The 17089-nt window shown below is 41.6% G+C and overlaps 1 protein-coding gene across 2 annotated transcripts in view; it reads left to right on the forward strand.

Annotated features, from left to right (window-relative positions):
* The window catches only part of TAF2 (TATA-box binding protein associated factor 2), a 116328-nt gene that overhangs the window by 41548 nt on the left and 57691 nt on the right, over positions 1-17089 (forward strand). For both annotated transcript variants that reach the window (XM_014577326.3, XM_014577327.3), the window contains 6 exons: positions 147-282; positions 4917-5071; positions 6927-7041; positions 7188-7297; positions 11633-11698; positions 13811-14063. In XM_014577326.3, the coding sequence (XP_014432812.1) occupies positions 147-282; positions 4917-5071; positions 6927-7041; positions 7188-7297; positions 11633-11698; positions 13811-14063 (835 nt within the window). The remainder of the gene's footprint in view (positions 1-146; positions 283-4916; positions 5072-6926; positions 7042-7187; positions 7298-11632; positions 11699-13810; positions 14064-17089) is intronic.

Raw genomic sequence — 17089 nt, forward strand, 5'->3', positions numbered from 1 at the left:
AAGTAAGCCCATGGTGCATTGTCGTCTTAAATGAGTAGAAATCTGAATAAATACTGCATATCTTGTTTACCAGTAACTGTTGTGGACTTTTTGCCATCAATTTCAGAACAGAAAATACATTAAATTATTTTGATTTAATGTTTCAGCCCTGCATCGCATCTACATTTTTCTATAAAACACCCTCACACATTGTCCTGGGAATATTACACTATGTTCCAATGTAAAGCCCATCTTGTTATGAGATTGATAGAAAACAGGATCAGTATGGAGTTCATGCTACAAGTAGGTGGTTAATGCTTATACAAGGTATATTCAACTTTTTATCTTTAACTGCAATTATGTTCTTGAAAGTGACTTTTTAAAAATCACGGGGTTTCATTTTTGCTCATGTGTCTAACTTCAAAATAAAATGTACTCCTAGTACAAGTAAACTGAATTATGATGCAGGGTTTGGCTATTCCCTTCACTGACACAAATAGGAATAAAGGCTCTGAACCCCAAATTATCTCCTAAGTGATATCTTCAGAATTTCATTGCCTCCAGTGGAGTTAGTGCTTGAAACTTAGTAAACAAATTTTTTTGCACAAAAAAGAGAACAGCCAGGATCCTGGCCTATGATGGGCTCCTCGCATCATTATTATAACTAAATAATAAACCATAACAATTAGAATGGATCTTGTGCTCTTAGCTCTCTTGGCTTTGCAGGACTAACAGGAGCATATAAGTATATATATAAAGTACTTGAGTAGGAAATTGCAATTTTTACATCATAAAGTTGGATTTTACTTTGAACAGTTAAATACTTGTGAGATTTCTCTTTTTACATTTTACGATTTTATAATTAAAAATGTGCCATTGTTAATAATGGAAGACACAGAATAGCTGAGAACTCTGAATGCAGTCATCTTCTCTTGTCACTAGAGATGTTTTTTCCTATTCAACAATAGGGATAATGATAAAATACTGTATAGGACAAAACATGCAACTCTAGCTCTTGTTTGAATTGGGATAACAGCAGCCTATAGTGTGTTCCTTCATATATTATCCAAACGGCAACTTATCATTTATAGTCATTTAGAAGAAAAGTCAACCCTGATATAGAATCATAGAATAATAGGACGGGAAGGGACCTCAAGAGGTCATCAAGTCCAGCCCCCCGCCCTCAAGGCAGGACCAAGCTCCGTCTACACCATCCCTGACAGATGTCTATCTAACCTGTTCTTAAATATCTCCAGAGAGGGAGATTCCACCACCTCCCTTGGCAATTTATTCCAATATTTGACCACCCTGACAGTTAGGGATTTTTTCCTAATGTCCAATCTAAACCTCCCCTGCTGCACTTTAAGCCCATTACTCCTTGTCCTGTCCTCAGAAACCAAGAGGAACAAATTTTCTCCTTCCTCCTTGTGACACCCTTTTAGATATTTGAAAACCGCTATCATGTCCCCCCTTAATCTTCTTTTTTCCAAACTTAAACAAGCCCAGTTCATGAAGCCTGGCTTCATAGGTCATGTTCTCTAAACCTTTAATCATTCTTGTCGCTCTTCTCTGTACCCTTTCCAATTTCTCCACATCTTTCTTGAAATGTGGCGCCCAGAACTGGACACAGTACTCCAGCTGAGGCCTAACTAGTGCAGAGTAGAGCGGCAGAATGACTTCACGAGTTTTGCTTACAACACACCTGTTGATACAACCTAGAATCATATTTGCTTTTTTTGCAACAGCATCACACTGTTGACTCATATTCAACTTGTGGTCCACTATGACCCCTAGATCCCTTTCCGCCATGCTCCTTCCTAGACAGTCACTTCCCATCTTGTATGTATGGAACTGATTGTTCCTTCCTAAGTGGAGCACTTTGCATTTCTCTTTATTAAACCTCATCCTGTTTACCTCTGACCATTTCTCTAACTTGCTAAGGTCATTTTGAATTATGTCCCTATCCTCCAAAGAAGTCGCAACCCCACCCAGTTTGGTATCATCTGCAAACTTAATAAGCGTACTCTCTATCCCAATATCTACATCATTGATGAAGATATTGAACAGTACGGGTCCCAAAACAGACCCTTGAGGAACTCCACTTGTTATCCCTTTCCAGCAGGATTTAGAACCGTTAACAACCACTCTCTGACTACGGTTATCCAGCCAATTATGCACCCACCTTATCGTGGCCCTATCTAAGTTATATTTGCCTAGTTTATCAATAAGAATATCATGCGAGACCGTATCAAATGCCTTACTAAAGTCTAGGTATATGACATCCACCGCTTCTCCCTTATCCACAAGGCTCGTTATCCTATCACAGAAAGCTATCAGATTAGTTTGGCATGACTTGTTCTTCACAAACCCATGCTGGCTATTCCCTATCACTTTATTACCTTCCAAGTGTTTGCATATGATTTCCTTAATTACCTGCTCCATTATCTTCCCTGGGACAGACGTTAAACTGACCGGTCTGTAGTTTCCTGGGTTGTTCTTATTCCCCTTTTTATAGATGGGCACAATATTTGCCCTTTTCCAGTCTTCTGGAATCTCCCCTGTCTGCCATGATTTTTCAAAAATAATAGCTAAAGGCTCAGATACCTCCTCTATCAGCTCCTTGAGTATCCTGGGATGCATTTCATCAGGATCTGGTGACTTGCTGACATCTAACTTTCCTAAGTGTTTTTTAACTTGTTCTTTGTGTATCCTATCTTCTAAACTTACCCTCTCTCTGCTTGTATTCACTACGTTAGGCACACCTCCAGACTTCTCGGTGAAGACCGAAACAAAGAAGTCATTGAGCATCTCTGCCATTTCCAAGTTTCCTGTTACTGCTTCTCCCTCCTCACTAAGCAGTGGGCCTACCCTGTCCTTGGTCTTCCTCTTGCTTTTAATGTATTTATAAAAGGTCTTCTTGTTTCCCTTTATGCCTGTAGCTAGTTTGATCTCATTTTGTGCCTTTGCCTTTCTAATCTTGCCCCTGCATTCCCGTGTTGCTTGCCTATATTCATCCTTTGTTATTTGTCCTAGTTTCCATTTTTTATACGACTCCTTTTTTATTTTGAGATCATGCAAGATCTCCTTGTTAAGCCAAGCTGGTCTTTTGCCATATTTTCTATCTTTCCTACACAGCGGAATTGTTTGCTTTTGGGCCCTTAACAACGTCCCTTTGAAATACTTCCAACTCTCCTCAGTTGTTTTTCCCTTCAGTCTTGCTTCCCATGGGACCTTACCTACAAGTTCTCTGAGCTTATCAAAATCTGCCTTCCTGAAATCCATTACCTCAATTGTGCTGGTCTCCCTTCTACCTTTCCTTAAGAGCATGAACTCTATTATTTCATGATCACTGTCCCCTATACTGTCTTCCACTTTCAAGTTCTCAACTAGTTCCTCCCTGTTTGTTAAAACCAAATCCAGAACAGCTTCTGCTCTGATAGCTTTTTCAACCTTCTGAAACAGAAAGTTGTCTCCAATGCAGTTCAGAAACTTATTGGATAGCCTGTGCCCCGCTGTGTTAGTTTCCCAACATATGTCTGGATAGTTGAAGTCCCCCATCACCACCAAATCTTGGGCTTTGGATAGTTTTGTTAATTGTTTAAAAAAGGCCTCATCCACCTCTTCCACCTGACTAGGTGGCCTGTAGTAGACTCCTAGCATGATATCACCCTCGTTTTTTACCCCTTTTAGCTTAACCCAGAGACTCTCTACACAGCTGTCTCCTACGTTCATCTCCACTTCAGTCCAAGCGTGTACATTTTTAATATACAAGGCAACCCCTCCTCCCTTTTTTCCCTGTCTGTCCTTCCTGAGCAAGCCGTACCCTTCCATACCAACATTCCAATCATGCGTCCCATCCCACCAGGTTTCTGTAATACCAATGATATCATAGTTGTATTTATTGGTTAGCAATTCCAGTTCTTCCTGCTTATTACCCATACTTCTTGCATTTGTATATAGGCATCTAAGATACTGATTTGATCTTGCCTCCCTGTTGTGCCCTGACCCTCCTTTCTCCTTGCCATTATAGGCCGTAGTCCCCCCCATTTCCAACCCATCTCCCAGTCCCGCACATTCAGCACTTACCTGTGGGCTTTGCTCACCTGTCCCCGTCGAACCTAGTTTAAAGCCCTCCTCACAAGGTTAGCCAGTCTGTGTGCACTTTAAATACAGCAGTTTACTGTCCTGAGAAATAAATTCAGTGACCTATTTTACAATAGATAGCCTTAGAAGTTCATTTTTTTTATAGCAAAGGTACAATCAAGTTTTAAATAGACTTTTAGTTGGAACACAGTAATGTACTACATGAGATAAAATCATAAAAGATTTTTTTATAAGGATGCACACACAATTAAGTTAGTTATTGGAGAATGCATCCTTATGTGTAAAAGAGAGATAAAGGATAATCTCTACTTTTTTATATGTGTTATCACATTTGTGAAAAAGAAAATGATTGTTGTTGATGGTAACCTTAACTATAAGCTCTCAAAGCATTTATAGTCCTGTGCTTTAGAAAGGCTTATAGCTAGATAATAGATACTGAAATTCATTTCTGCATTCAACTCCATGTAAATTTATTAAAAAGCTGCCTGTTAAAGTATGATTGATGATGGGTGGTGAGCAAAGATGAGAAACGGTAAAATAGTGTTTAGCTTCCTTTTTTTCCTTTTCATTGTTTGTTAATAAGATAATGTTGATACTGCAGCTTCCTTTGAATTAGGTCTCTGACCTGTTACTAGCAACCTTGTTTCTGCATTTGACTGCAAAATCCAACTTCAGATAGTGACAACATGAGTTTCTGAAATCCCCTTTTTAAGGGATTTTTTAAGGTAAATGTTTCAGTGTGAGCTGATTGGTATTAATGTTTCTTGAAGACAACCAAGATAAAAATATGTAATTCAGTATTCAAATATGTTAAAAAAATTCTGTCATTTTAGGTTTTCAACAAATTGTTGAGTCTGGCCAGCACTGCCTCGTCTCAGAAGTTCCAGTCTCACATGTGGAGTCAGATGCTGGTTTCCACATCTGGATTTTTGAAATCCATCTCTAATGTCTCTGGCAAAGACATCCAGCCTTTAATAAAGCAGTGGGTGTATCCTTTTCATTCTAGTTCTGGATTGTTAAAGTGAGAACAAATGTAGCTTTTCATTGGCACTATTAAAGGAATGTGCAGAAAGATATGAAATACCTAAATTTTTAAAAGAGTTAGAAACAAAGGGATTTGCATTACAAATGGGCACAAACTATTTATTCAAATTCCTTTCATAGTAACTTACAGTATGCTGTCTTTTTCTGGGTGCTTTTTGCTTTTCAAGACTAGAAAGAGTTGCAGTATTTGTCAGTTTTACCAGTAGTGAAATTATTATGAAAGAAGCACGTGCACTCTGGTAGAAAGAAAGGCCAAACTATTCTACAAAGAGCCGGAGGTACTGCCCATAGAAATATGCTGAAGTCTGACATGGTAAATGCTTAAATGTCTGGTGCATTTTTAGCTGTGATTTCTAGTAAATCACTGTGGCAACAGTAACATGGGATAGCAGATTGATAGCTGAAAACAGACTAGTAATAAATAATTTGGGATGGCTGGTGTTAGTGTTATAAACTTGTTGATAATAGTTCATGCTGATAATATATGCTCATACTCAGTGGTGTTTCAGATCCCCATGAAGTTAGTTTGGAAACAGTACTTTTTCAGATCAATGTGAGCCCTAAACTTTAAAAATAAATGTATCTGTTTCGTTCATATTTTATTCATTCATTATGAAAGGGACAAGATAAGTGAGATAATGCCATTATTGGACCAACTTCTGTTGCTGGAAGAGACAAACTTTTGAGCTTCTTGGAGCTCTTCATGTTGGGGACGGTAACCAAAGGATCTAATCTAAAGAAAATTTGAGACAGATTGTTATGGCTAAGGACCCCTCATGTGCCATATAATTGTACTAAGTAGAGAAAACTCAGTTTAATGTATGTGGGAGTTATTCATTTGTTCTTAGTTTTCCCATAAGTAATATTTTATATAACTCTGAGTACACAAAAACACCCCAAGACAAGATTACTCTTCCACAATACTATGATAATACATAAATATCTATATGCTTCCAAGTAATTTTAGAGCATATCACATTTCTGTAGTGAAATATTTCATAATGGATTTTAAGGATATTAGAATTTAACCAGTTAACAGGTTACTGATAAGATTATGCTTATTGGTTAATGTTACCTGCTAAATGCTGCCCACCTGGAGAGTTGGCTGCATCTCCCCGCCATGACTTTTCATTTAAATTTGGAGCTCATAGGAGGGCCTCGTCCTGGCACGCACAGGATCCTGGCAGCTGGCTTCACTGAGGCTCTACATTTGAATGTGGAGCCAGCACTGGAGACACAAATGGGGGAGGAAGGGAACAGAGCAGCGCTAAGGATGGAGAGGAGCTGGGAAGGGCTCCCTCCTTGCCCCCTGTGGTAGCTGATCCAGTCCCTGCTGCACCCCATTCATTCCTCCACACCCTCCTAAGAGGGTAACATCCCTCAGTTAGGGTACCTTTGTGCTAGATGATACTCAAGAACATCTATGGGAGTGCGAAATAATACAGCTTTGCATTATGACTTGTTTTTTATTTTGTCAGTGGAAACTATTTACTGCCTTTCACAGTACTAAGTATTCTGTCAATAATTCATTTTGTTGAGCTTTCTGCATATAAAAATTTCAATAAGACTTTTTAAAAATATTCCTGAGGTGCTTCCTTTGCATGCTGCTTTTATCTCTCATTGATAGGATGGAAGGGAGTCCAACATATTTTTACCCTTCCACTTTTCTTTGGATTTCTTTGTACTGTGACATTCAAATATAAAACTAGTGCAAAGCATGAGACTATAAACCTTATAAAAGTTATTTTTATTTATAAATACTATCTTTTGTCCTTCAAGATTCCTATACAGTTTATTAGGGATCAGAGTAGTGTGGTAAAATTTTATGGCAGTTTTGCATTTAATAGAAAACGAAATGTATTGGAATTGGAAATAAAGCAAGACTATACTTCTCCTGGGACCCAGAAATACGTGGTAAGAACCATTTTCCATAGTTTGTTTGCAAATCATTATTGATATACATTTATTTCTGTATACACATTTATTAATATTAGGTTTACATTTATATTAGATGCATTAATTTCTAATACTAATAATGAAATTATCTTAATTTTTTTCAGGGTCCTCTTAAAGTGACAGTGCAAGAACTTGATGGATCTTTCAACCATACATTGCAGATAGAAGAAAACAGTCTTAAGCATGATATACCTTGCCATTCTAAAAGTAGAAGGTAAGAATTAAAGCTACAGAATGCTGATGTTTTATACAAAGTATTTATAAAAATTGCTGGTGCAATAAATGGGAAATTGCAAGATTTTAATACTTCTTTTAGTAAATTAAATATTGATAATCTTTTTGTATAATTTACCAATTTTGTGACAATAAAGTCATAGGCAAAAAGGGACCACTAGATCATTTAGTCCAGGGATGGGCAAAATATTTAGTCCAGGGGAGGGCAAAATATAGCCCATGGGGCAGATCCAGCATGCTAAGCTACCAAATCCAGCCCATGGTCCAGCAGGAGCTTCCACCAGGCTCCTCTGTTCCCTCACTCCACATGCCACCACTGCAATGATCGTGTGCTTCTGCGAATGCTGCAAGTCCGAGATCAGGTGGGGGAGAGTCTTTGTGCACTGCCCCAGCCCCTAGTACAATCTTGCAGCTTCCATTTGCTGGAAACTGGAAGCTGCCTATTTGCAGGACAGGCTGTGCACAAAGTACCCATCCCTCTGGGCACACAGCAACTGTATATGGCCCCTGCAGCTGGGGGCAAGACAGACAGTCTGCCTGAGGGATCTGCTGGGCTGCTGGCCAGGAGCCACCTAGGTGAGTGCTGCCTGGCAGAACTTGTCTCTGGCATCCCATCCACCAACCCTCTGCAGTCTTGCCCCATGTAACCTAAGCACTCTTCTCCCCCACTCCTGCACTCCTCCTCCCTCCCAGACCTTGCACCCCAATCCCCTGCCCTTGGTCACAACCCAAATCTCTGTACTCCCTTCTGCACTCATGTACCAGATCATATCCCCCTCCTAGACCCCGCACCCCTGTCCCAGGTCACAACCCCTTCCATCCAAACTCTGTCCCAGATCCCACACCCTCTCCTGCACCACAGTCCCTTACCCTTCTGCACCCAACATCCATCCCAGACCCTGCATCTCCTCCATTAATATAATGGAAAAGTGCAGCCCTTGTCCACTTACAAATTCTTGGAGTGCTCCCCCCCCCATCAAAATTTATTGCCCACTCCTGAGCTAATCTGACCATCTGTATATTACAAGCCACCTACAGCAATCAGCACCAATTAACCCAACAGTCAAAATTAGACCAAAGTATTACCGCCCACATGAGACTGTACTGGTATGTACTACAGGCAGAAAGTAGAAAGGATGGGGGTGCACTAATGCTTGTTGCTTCCATAGTGGCAGGGAAATTATGAAGTGTGATATACCAAGATAATCCTGACAAGTGACTTGCACCTACATGCTTTAGAGGAAAGTGAAAAATCCTGAAGGTGACTGCCAATATATCTTGAGGAAAAGTTCGTTCCTGACCCCACATATAACAGTTAAAGCCTTAGCACATGAGGAAGAAACAGCCAGTCAAGCACCAGAGAGATAGACTGCTCAGTGCCAGTCAGAGCCGTGGCCCACATTAGGCTTCAAAGGAAGAAAATTAAAAGGGACACCCCAGAATATATTCCAGTGGGAGGACATCCCTTTCTGACCCCTGTAGGTGGCCAGCTGAAACCTTGAAGCATATAGTTTTAGGATTAAACTACGTAAGACGAAAACCAGAAGTGCGCCCTACAGCTGCCAAACCCTGCCTCCTCCCATCACAAGCAACCCCATCGTACAATCATATTCATAAAATTGTCCAGCTCTCTCTTACAGCTAATTTAGTTGTGTGCCCTAAAAACTCCTTTTAGAACCTCATCTCTTATGGTTAGAAACCTTCTAATTTCAAGTCTGAATTTGTTCATGGAGAGTTTATACTAATTTCTTGTGCCAACATTGTCTTTTATCTTAAATAGCTCTTTGATAAATACCCTCCCTGGTATTTACTTCCCCTGTGTTGAAAGCAATCATTTCTTTTCTCAGCCTTCTTTTTGTTAGATTAAACAAGTCAAGATCTTCCAAGTCTCCTTTCATAAGATAGGCATTTCATTCTCCTGATCAGCTTAATAGCCCTTCTTTGCACCTGTTCTAGTTTAAATTTATTACTCTTGAACATGAGTGATTGGAGATGTACACAGTATGCCAAGAGATCTCAGTGCTGTGTACAACTGCATTAATGCTTCTCTATCTGTGCAAGAAATGCGTTACCTGATGCAACCTAGAATTATATTTGCCTTTTTCCCAGCTGCATCACTTTGGTTAACTCATAGTTGGCCTGTGATAAACTTATACTGAGATCTCTTTTCTTTTCTGTTGCTTCCAACTTCTGAACCCACAACATGTAGCAGAAATGCTTATTAGACCCTTAGTGCATGACCTTGAACTTCGCACTAATCAGTTTCATCTTATTTCTGTCACTCCACTCATTAAGGTCATCTGGCCTTCCTGTGTAATATCCTGATCCTCTTTTTAATGACAGTGCCCTCCAGCTGTGCATCATCACTAAAATGTCATTAGTACATTCCTACTTTTTGTGCCGAGGTCATTAATAAAAATATTGAATAAGATTGGTGCCAAGACCTATGTTTGAGTAACTCCATTAGTAAACGCTTTCCAGTCCAATAATTCACCTTTCACTACTCCCATTTATCTCCTTTTTCCTTTTAGCCCATTACTTATTCATTTGACATTTCTAGTGCCTGATCCTCACCTAATTTTACTAATAATTTTCCATGTGGTACTATGTCAAATGCTTTACTAAAGTCCAAGTAGATTATTCTGATCTGGTAAACCCATGTTGTGTTGGGTCCCCTTTACCTTCATACATTTAATTATTCTTTCTTTCACAACTTGTTCTAATTGGGAAGGAAAGAATAATTGCATAGTACTGAGGTCAGACTAACAGATCTATAATTGCCCAGGTCACTATTTTCCTACTTTATAAATATAGATGCAACATTATTTTTCACCGGGCGTAGGTAGATGATTATTCTCCCAAAAAGATTAAAAGCCTTATTATTGGACTAATTATCTCGTGTCAGTTTTTTAAAGTATTCTGGGCTGGAAATTACCCCTCCCAGTTTGAATGCATTAAGCTCTTTGAATTCTTCTCCCACCTCAGCTGTGGTGATTTTCATTTCTAGATGCTCATTTTTATAAGCCATACTGATTTCATGCATATGTTTCATTTTATTTTGTTTACTGAAAATGAATGCTATAATATGTTACCTTATAATTAGCAGACATCTCTACAGTGTATAAGAGAGCAAAAAACAGAATCAGTTTGTAGTACTGCATTCACAGGTAATCAAATGTTAATACTTGACAACAAATTTCCAGTTTGCAAAGTTCCTTGGCCTTGTAAAAATCTAAACAGAAACTTGTTTCTATAATATGGAAGAGTTTTTTAATAAATTTAATTATTTATTAATTGCTGAAAGAGAAATGCCTTTGGATGAGAAATCTCACCAAGAAAGAAGACCAGAAACAGCAAGAAATAACTCCTGTTGGGAAAAAAAAACATGTTTCCCCTCCCCTAAAAATAACAAGATATTATTAATTAAACTGATGAATAAAGCAAATCAAATACCTCCCTGTTCAGATTGTCTCAATCTCCTAAAAATATTTTTAAAAAATCACTTCAGCCCCAACTTTGCAAAGATGTATGTGCTATTTAATTTTAAGCATGTAAGTACTGTAGTCTTATTTAAGACAGTGGATCTCCTTTTGTGCTTTAAGTTATGTGAGTAAGGATTTGCAGGATCTTAAATGAGTCAGAATGGGTGAGAAGGGAAATTAAGTACTTACATTTTCCAAAAATTATTTATTTTGGAGTTTTACAAAAACTATCAACATAAACATGAACACCATAATGTTACTTTTCTCTAGCAAAACAGAAAATCAAAATATACAATGAAAAACTTTAACAAAGCTAAAATCCTTCTTTCTGGAATTGGTGTCACTGATGGGGTATTGTCAGGACCAAAGGCAGAGAGGATTTCAGCAAGACTAAAATATAAACCCTATAACACAGCTTGTCAAACTGACTCAGGACACCAAAGTATGTTGCAACCCTATTAGACTTGCAAGGGCTGAAGCCTAAACTGTACCTCCACCAGGGCAGCAGTATTGGAGTGCCAATCCCTTTTCTCCCTAATCAGGACAGCAGACTCAGACTCTGCTTCTCTCCAGCCCCCCACCTCCCCATCTTGTGGTGGTCATTTTGTAATTGTGTTGTCAGAAGGGGGTTCGTTCCGGTGTAGTGAAATTTGAGAAGCTCTGTTAAAATGGTGTTTTTAATGGGCCCATGTATTTTATCTTAGTATTCATAGCGATCACATATAACACTTAATCCTGATTTAAACATGTTATATGATATATAAAGTCAGTATAGTTGTCAGTTTTTTTCATTTAAGGTATAGCTTAAATTGTATTACTTCTTTGAAACACAGAAATAAGAAAAAAAAGATTCCATTGATGAATGGAGAAGAGGTGGACATGGATCTTTCTGCAATGGAGTAAGTTGGTTTGTTGAAGGCAAAGGGAAATTGTCTCCTCCATGCCTATGAGTTATTCCCTTAATAGTATTAATAATTAATAAGTGCCCTATGCACATGTTGAGGTTTTTGTGATACTATCTCTCAATTCATAATATTTGTTTTTTTCCTGTCATCTGTCATTTTTATGTTTGCTATTGTTGTTCAATATTTGAGGTATAGTTTCCTAATTGTGGATAGTTTAGGAAATTCTGATAATTGTAAATCGAGTAATATGAGCTTTCCCTCTCTCCAGAAGTTTTGCCAGGTCTGTAATCTTTTGTACTCCTAGTCACATTTTCTCACAAGTGACTTCATTTTTTCTTCATGTCTCCCTCCATATGCCTAGAGCGTCTGTCTTGTCTCTGCATAAGGAACAAGAAGTCCTGTGGCACCTTAAAGATTAACAGATTTACTGGAGCATAAGCTTTCGTGGGCAAAGACCCACTTCGTTAGATGTTTCCTCTTAAAACTTCTTTCTTTTGGTTATTCTTTTATTGCTAGTAACCATTCTGGCTTTAATTCTAGATGTTTTCCAAATTTATATATATGTACAATTGAATAAATATAGAAACACTTACATTACAACATGAGATATGCTTATGTTCAGTGTTAATTCTCATCATCTTCCTGTGCCCTCTCCTATCCATTGTTTGTCACTGTCATCATCTTGCTGTGTTACCAACTTTTACATGGTAAGTTTCTTGTAACAGAGGCTTTTTTTTTTTTTTACCTGTGAAGCATCGTATGCAACTACAGTGCTATATAATATTGCATTGGAAAAAAACCTCCCTTTTGGAGGGCACCACTGGAGAATTTAATTTAGGAAATTGAGATGATGGTAAATTAAACCTTTTGACTCTGGGTCACTACTTTAAATCCCATATAGTAGTACTTCTAATCACTGTTAGGTACTAGGGATATCAACATGTAAATGACTACATGATTAACCAGTAAGCCTGGATTTATTGGTTAATCCTGTCAACTACACACATTTCCCCCCCTGCTGCAAGGGTGAGGGGAGGTGGAATATTGCATTGGAAAAAAAACACTGTGGAGAGGCACCAAATCTGCTTCCCGCCTCCAATCCCCATGCTGCTGCCTCTGATAGAGAGGCAGCAGCACAGAGGGTAAGGGGGGGCAGGCGGGAGCTGATATGTGCAGGGAGATGGTTTTTAAGCCAACTCTCCATGTGTGCCACTCCAGGATCCTCCCCCCCCCCCCGCCCTCCCTTGCTGTCTCTTAAGAAGGCAGCGGAAGTGGGCAGGAAGGAACCGGTGTTGGCGGGGGGAACAGGGGGACCGCTTAAAAGCTTCCCTGCTCTCTCTTCCCACTTCCATGCTGCTGCCTGTATTCTACGGGGCAGCCTCTATCTGCAGTGAGCCTGGGCTCTGTCTACGGCAGTAGCCTCCTGTTCGTGGGGAATCCGAGCTCCCCTCAGACAGGGGCTGCTGCCATGGAGCAGCCTCTGTCCATGGGTATCTGGGCCTCCTCTGCCCCCCCTCCCCCCGAGCAGGGGCTGCCGCCGCGAATCAACCTCTGTCAGCAGGGAGCTCGGGCTTACCCACTGCCTCTGATACAGAGGCAGCAGTGTGGGGTGGCAGAGGGCTGCCCAGGACTTGGGTAGGGAGCACACTGACGGCTGGCTTTGCCCCAGGGACTATTGAATATTTGTGTAACTGCTAAAAGTTGATGCGGTTACACAACTATTCAATTACATGCTATCTAACATCCCTGTTAGGTACATGTGAAATGAACTGGAGATTCTCATCAGTTTCCACCATGATAGCTGTTATAAGCCATCCATTTCAATTGTCTCTTATTGGCCACCTTGTTTGTACTCTTTGCACTGTTCAACCATGCCATATACAGTCTCTGAGAAAAGAGAATTAAACACATTGAGAATACTACTTATTTTGCTATTACCTTTCATATTGTTGTTAAGGAAAATGTTTATTTCCAGGTTTTCCTATTTAGCATGCTTAACTGCGGTTTACCATTTTTTGTTAATTTACAATTAGCTGAAACATCATTTTTGTTTACTATTGTAGGGTTATAATGCTTTAAGCTATGAATCTTTGTGTCTCTTTTTAGTGCTGATTCTCCTTTACTCTGGATAAGAATAGATCCTGATATGTCTGTATTGAGGAAAGTAGAATTTGAACAAGCTGACTTCATGTGGCAATATCAGCTTCGATATGAGAGAGATGTAGTTGCACAGGAAGAATCCATTTTGGCATTGGAAAAGTTCCCCACTCCTGCTTCACGACTTGCACTGACTGATATACTAGAACAAGAGCAGTGTTTCTACCGAGTGAGAATGCTGGCCTGCTTCTGTCTTGCAAAGGTGAGATCATATAACACAGCAATAATGAGAGAAATCTGCTAGACATTGTAAACATTTGAAAATGAGTTTAAAATCACCATAATTTTTAAACTGGCTTGATATCTGGCCTATTTAAAGGGATTTGCCAAGTATTTTTAGCATGACTGATTTGAAAGGAAAGCTTTATTATTTTAGTCTGTAAATGTAGACAGCAGAAAGCTTTCATAATAATTGTCAAAATTGAGATGTCAGACATTTAAACCACAAGGGATTTTTCCAGATTTCATTAAGTTGCCGAAATAAAAGAACTTTTGTTTAAATTTTTTTCAGAGCCAAAAGTATTTTATTTTGGTGGGAAAGTCCTTGGCCCGTCTTCTGAGAAATCTGGTGAAGTGGTATATTTCCCCTTTATAACATGAGAGAGACTACTGTGTGCATTCACATTGCTACACTGTATATCTTTAGGTTGAGTGAAGCAAAAATAATTTAGTCTGCATTTGAAAATTTAGAATCAAATTGTTGACTTAAAAAAGGGGGGAAATAGTTTGGATACAAAATTAATAAATATTAATGGAGTTCAAATGAGAAGCAAATTGAATATCACTAGAAACATACAAGTGAAAATGTAAAAAGAATGAAAATAAAAAATCTTATGGAAGCATAATCAAGAAGTAGCTGGATGTTTTCTGGTGTGCAGTAGATTAATCTCGCTGAACTTCCTTTCATTATGAGGATGAATACAATAAATATTGATTTGAAAATATTTTTAGTCACATTTTCAAAATCAAAAGACTCTGCTCAGGGGCCTGGGTTGCGGGTCCCTGGGAGATGTACGCCTCACTCCCTGGTCCGAGGGTCTGCTTTATGCGTTTCCCCCATCCCACTGGTACACAAAGTGCTCCTGAGGGCCTGGGAGTTCAAGGCTTCCCTCATTCTCATAGCGCCAGCGTGGTCCAGACAGCACTGGTTCATGTCTCTGCTGAGCCTCTCCTGCGAGAGACCAATTGCCCTTCCGCTGTATGCGGCTGTGTAGTGGGGTGGAATGGCCACCCACTGAGCCAGAGGCGGAGGAACCCCTCTGGGAGCCATTTTGGGCCCAGCCTAGCCCCGCCCCCTCACCTGACCAGAAGTCAAAGGGCGGGGCTAGGACTATAAGAAGGCTGCCGAGGAGCTCAGTCAGGGCCCAGCCTCTGAAGGAGCCGGTGGCCTGTCTGGAGCTCCTGCCTGGGGAGGCTAAGACCCGGGCTAGGCCGCCCTCAGCGGCCGCCTCGGAAGCCAGCCAAGGCTTCCCTGCCAGGGCTACTGAGGCCTGGCCACGCCAGCCAGCGGAACCTCCCGGGGACCCCGAGGACTGGACCGAGCCGCTGGACCAGCTGGAACCCCGATGGGTACTGGAACGCCGGGGCCGGGTGACCCCGCGGGACGCTGCGGGGTTCCAACCCCTTGACCCCTGGATTGGGCCAGCCGGACCCTGCTGGGATGACAGCGCCTCGACTCCCTGCTCAGACCTGCTGGAGGTACAGGTACCAGCGAAGGGGGAGACAAGAAGCGGCCCAGGGGGTTAGCATGGGCTGAGAACTGCCCTAGGCCAGCAAGTTGCGGGCTGGAGCCCCTGCTGAGCCCGTAGCAGCTGAACTGCTGCATTCAGGGCCCCTGGGCCGGGGCGCAGGAGAGTGGGTGGGCCTGCGCCCCCTGCCACCCACTAACCGGGTGGCAGTCTCCCCCCTTTGCCACTGCTGCAGGTGCACTACCTGCCCAGCTCTTGAACTAGGAGCGTCTACAAACCTGGGTGTTTGTCTGCGGCCCTGCCTTGGGTTAGGGCCGGCTCAGCTTACTGTGGTTTGTTGCCATTTGTTGCCCTGCTCGAGGGCCTGGGCCTCCGTATGGTGGTCTTGGTACCTGGCCAGGATCCGGACCGGACCTTTTTAAAGGGCCAGGACTAGGACTGTTGCCCTGCCCTAACTGAGTTAAGGGACTTAAGTATACGCAGAATTTCTTCCCCCATGGCCCGGGCCTGAAGCAAGGCCGGGCCTCTGAACTATTGTCTCTCACCCCGACCTGAAGTAATGCCGGAGATAGACTCACAGACTCGGACTGTTTTAAGGCACGGTAGGGCCATAGGGCGGACTATCCACCCATTGGGCCAGGGCGGAGGAACCGCCTCCGAAAGGCCTGCCGACCTACAACTAACAACCGCCCCCGGAAGGGGGGAAAAGCTCAGGCTATAGTGGACATTGCCGGAGGGCAGTGTCCTGAAAGACTGCGCCACCTGCCGGCCGATCTAATTCCCCGAGCAGACGGCAGGGGGCGCTGTGGTGGAGCCGGGAGCCCGCTACAGGCTGTCATAATACAGGACTTCGGCAGGCTTCATCATCCTGTGGTCTCTATACCTAATGGCCTGGAAGCTCCATAGCTGACACCGGTAGAGCTGCAGTGCTCAGAGTGGGTGCAGGAGGTCCTGCTAGGGAGTAGGAAACCTTCCACTAGGGCCACCTACCTGGCTAAATGGAAGCGTTTCTCTATCTGGGCTACCCATCAGGGGATTTCTTCTATGGATGCCCTGGTCCTGCTGGTCCTGGATTGTCTACTGGATCTCAGGGTCCAAGGGCTATCTTCCTTGTCAATTAGGGTACACCTAGCAGCTATCTCTGCTTTTTACCTGGGCTCCCAGGGCAAGATGATCTTTGCAGACCTCTCATGGTGTATCATTTTCTGAAGGGGTTGGACAGGCTTTATCCACATGTCCAACAACCTGTTCCTCAGTGGGACCATAAACTGGTCCTGACCAGACTCACATGCTCCTCCTCCCCCTTCGAGCCTCTGGTGACGTGTTTGCTGGAAGGTGTCATTCTTAGTGGCTATCACGTCAGCCAGATGTGTGTCAGAGTTAAGGAGCTTTATCTTGGACCCTCCTTACACAGTCTTCTTCAAGAATGTGGTTAGGATACACCCTCCCCCCGCCTTTCTACCAAAGGTAGTGTTTCAGTTTCATGTCTCTTAAGACATTTTGCTCCCACTTTTTACCCTAGGCCTCTGGTAAAGAACAG

The sequence above is a fragment of the Pelodiscus sinensis genome, chromosome 2 (assembly GCF_049634645.1).
Source record: "Pelodiscus sinensis isolate JC-2024 chromosome 2, ASM4963464v1, whole genome shotgun sequence".
In the NCBI taxonomy this organism is placed as follows: domain Eukaryota; kingdom Metazoa; phylum Chordata; order Testudines; family Trionychidae; genus Pelodiscus; species Pelodiscus sinensis.